The 2,103-nt window shown below is 33.0% G+C and overlaps 1 protein-coding gene across 1 annotated transcript in view; it reads right to left on the bottom strand.

The window, feature by feature from the left end:
- LOC107097661 (GTPase IMAP family member 8-like) overlaps positions 1-1,884 on the bottom strand; it is a 21,461-nt gene extending 19,577 nt beyond the window's left edge. The window contains exon 1 of the mRNA XM_015394895.1: positions 1,751-1,884. Coding sequence (XP_015250381.1) covers positions 1,751-1,772 — 22 coding nt within the window. The 5' untranslated portion in view covers positions 1,773-1,884. The remainder of the gene's footprint in view (positions 1-1,750) is intronic.
- Between the last annotated feature and the right edge of the window lie 219 nt (positions 1,885-2,103).

Raw genomic sequence — 2,103 nt, 5'->3', positions numbered from 1 at the left:
TTTCTTATATTTTGGATATGATGTCATATCATGTCAATGATATGTCTGCATATCCCTCAGAAAGTATGTACTTCTGCCCCTGACCTATCATTTCATAAGACAGCTGCAGGTCTTAACCTAAGCTAAAAAAAAAAAAAAAAAAATTTAATTGCTAAACACTGGAGCACAAATGTACTACACTTAGATTGGAAAATGCTTTTGTTATTTGGCACGGTTATTGCTGTAAATTTCAAAAATAAAAGTTTAGTTAATTTTTTGTAAAGTCATGCCAGGATGGCAATATGGTTGGCTAGAAACATTATGCATTTTGAGAAAAGAAAGGTCAATATTATTAAGTTGTTTAAAAGTTTAGTTAATCGAGATTTGTTTATGTTATATAAGTTTCTTTCTGCCACTGCGTTTGAAAATGTTTTTGTTTCAGGAAGTTCTTTCATTAACACAATTGACAATAAATTGATCATTAATTTTGAGTGATTTAATTTCTTTTTGCCAAACTTTCAACAACTAATTTGGTTGGAAGTTTATTTTGGAAGTCTTCGGTTTTGACTGACCTCTTTGATATGATTTGTTCCTTTATTACAATTCTTAAAAATCCAAATTTGTATTTTTTTTTTTTGGGAAATTCTGTTCATTGTGTCTTTAATTAATACTGTTCCTTGGTTTTCTGTATATATTAAATTTCTTAAATTTATGAGTAATTTTTCTGTGATTAATTTCATGTTTTGTCGATATTTTGTACTTTTTATAATAAAAAATAAAATAAAAAAAAACCTAAGGGGACATTCGTCATTAATGGGCACAAATCAATTACTTCCTGAATTTAAGGCAGATTCTTTGTTTTCTCTTTCCCTGATGGCCAGACATACCTGCATTAATCAGATCATCCAGGAATGAAAGAGGAAACAAAGGAGATGCCTTAGGTTAAGAAAATAGTGGAGCTGTGAAGAGAGCCCATTGAAAAGAAAAAGAAAAAAAGAGAAAACATTTGTAAAGAGGAATGAGATTGTAATGGTGTTTCTAAACCAACTACTTTACTTTGGACTTTTGCAAGATCCAAAGTATCCCTTTAACTGATTCATTAGGAGACATGAAGCAGCCACTAGGTTCAGAAGTTGATCTAGGTTGTTTTCTAAAAACAACTCAACTTTACACACAATAAAATCCTATTTTATATCTAAATAAAAAAATCCCCCCCCCAAAAAAGGAAAAAAGCAGGTGTCGGGTAGCTTCGTTTTTTTCCTGTTTATTGAGCAAAACACACACAAAAGAAATGCACAATATATTTCCTTTCTATGCACAATATATTTCTTTTTTTAAAGTTTTCTGACTCATCCTTTCAGAATAATCCAAACAGTCGGAAAACCGTGGACACCTCTGCCAATCTTCCTGCTTCCAACCTTAAAAAAACAGCTAAGTAAACACAGTAACAAACTCTGCCTTAAAGGTGCAAGATCCTATATCTACTTTGACCCAATCAAAAAAAAAAAACATGACTGTGCTTCAACACCATTGCTGACCAAATTATAATAGTGCAACATCAATATTTTAGACGCTATGAAGTTATTAAACTGTTTCCCAATAATTATCAATCATAATTGCCATAATTGCTATTCTACTGCCCCTACAAAGAGCCTAATAATGTTCTTCATACTAACGGGATATATATCAAATACTGAGAGCAGCTTGTTGAACATTAGCACCAAACAGTTTGAAAAAATAAGCAAGGGTGGAAGAATTGTAGGCTACTCACCTGACCCACAACAGCAGCTCATCTTGGATGTCTGTTAGTGCAGAAGATCCTGATGTGACTGTATTAACCACAGATCCTCCTTTAAATAAACAGAAGCTGTTAACTCCCCCAACCACATCCTCGTCCTCAGAAAAATTCTATAGCCTAAAAAGGAAATATTCACCTACAACTACTCACACCCTCTAATTATATGGAGGATCAGAGAAAATTCAAAGTTACACAAGTAATCCAAAGAGGGAGCAGTTTTGCCTCAAGGGGTAAACTTTGATAACAGTTGATGGAGACACGTTATAAGGGTGGTGCTGATGCAACTGCAGTTAAAGGACCTGATGGCTAAAATGTATTGAATTCCT

Source organism: Cyprinodon variegatus, unplaced genomic scaffold, assembly GCF_000732505.1.
Source record: "Cyprinodon variegatus isolate N-32 unplaced genomic scaffold, C_variegatus-1.0 Scaffold713, whole genome shotgun sequence".
Taxonomy (NCBI): domain Eukaryota; kingdom Metazoa; phylum Chordata; class Actinopteri; order Cyprinodontiformes; family Cyprinodontidae; genus Cyprinodon; species Cyprinodon variegatus.
This window is presented reverse-complemented; position numbering and strand designations above follow the sequence as displayed.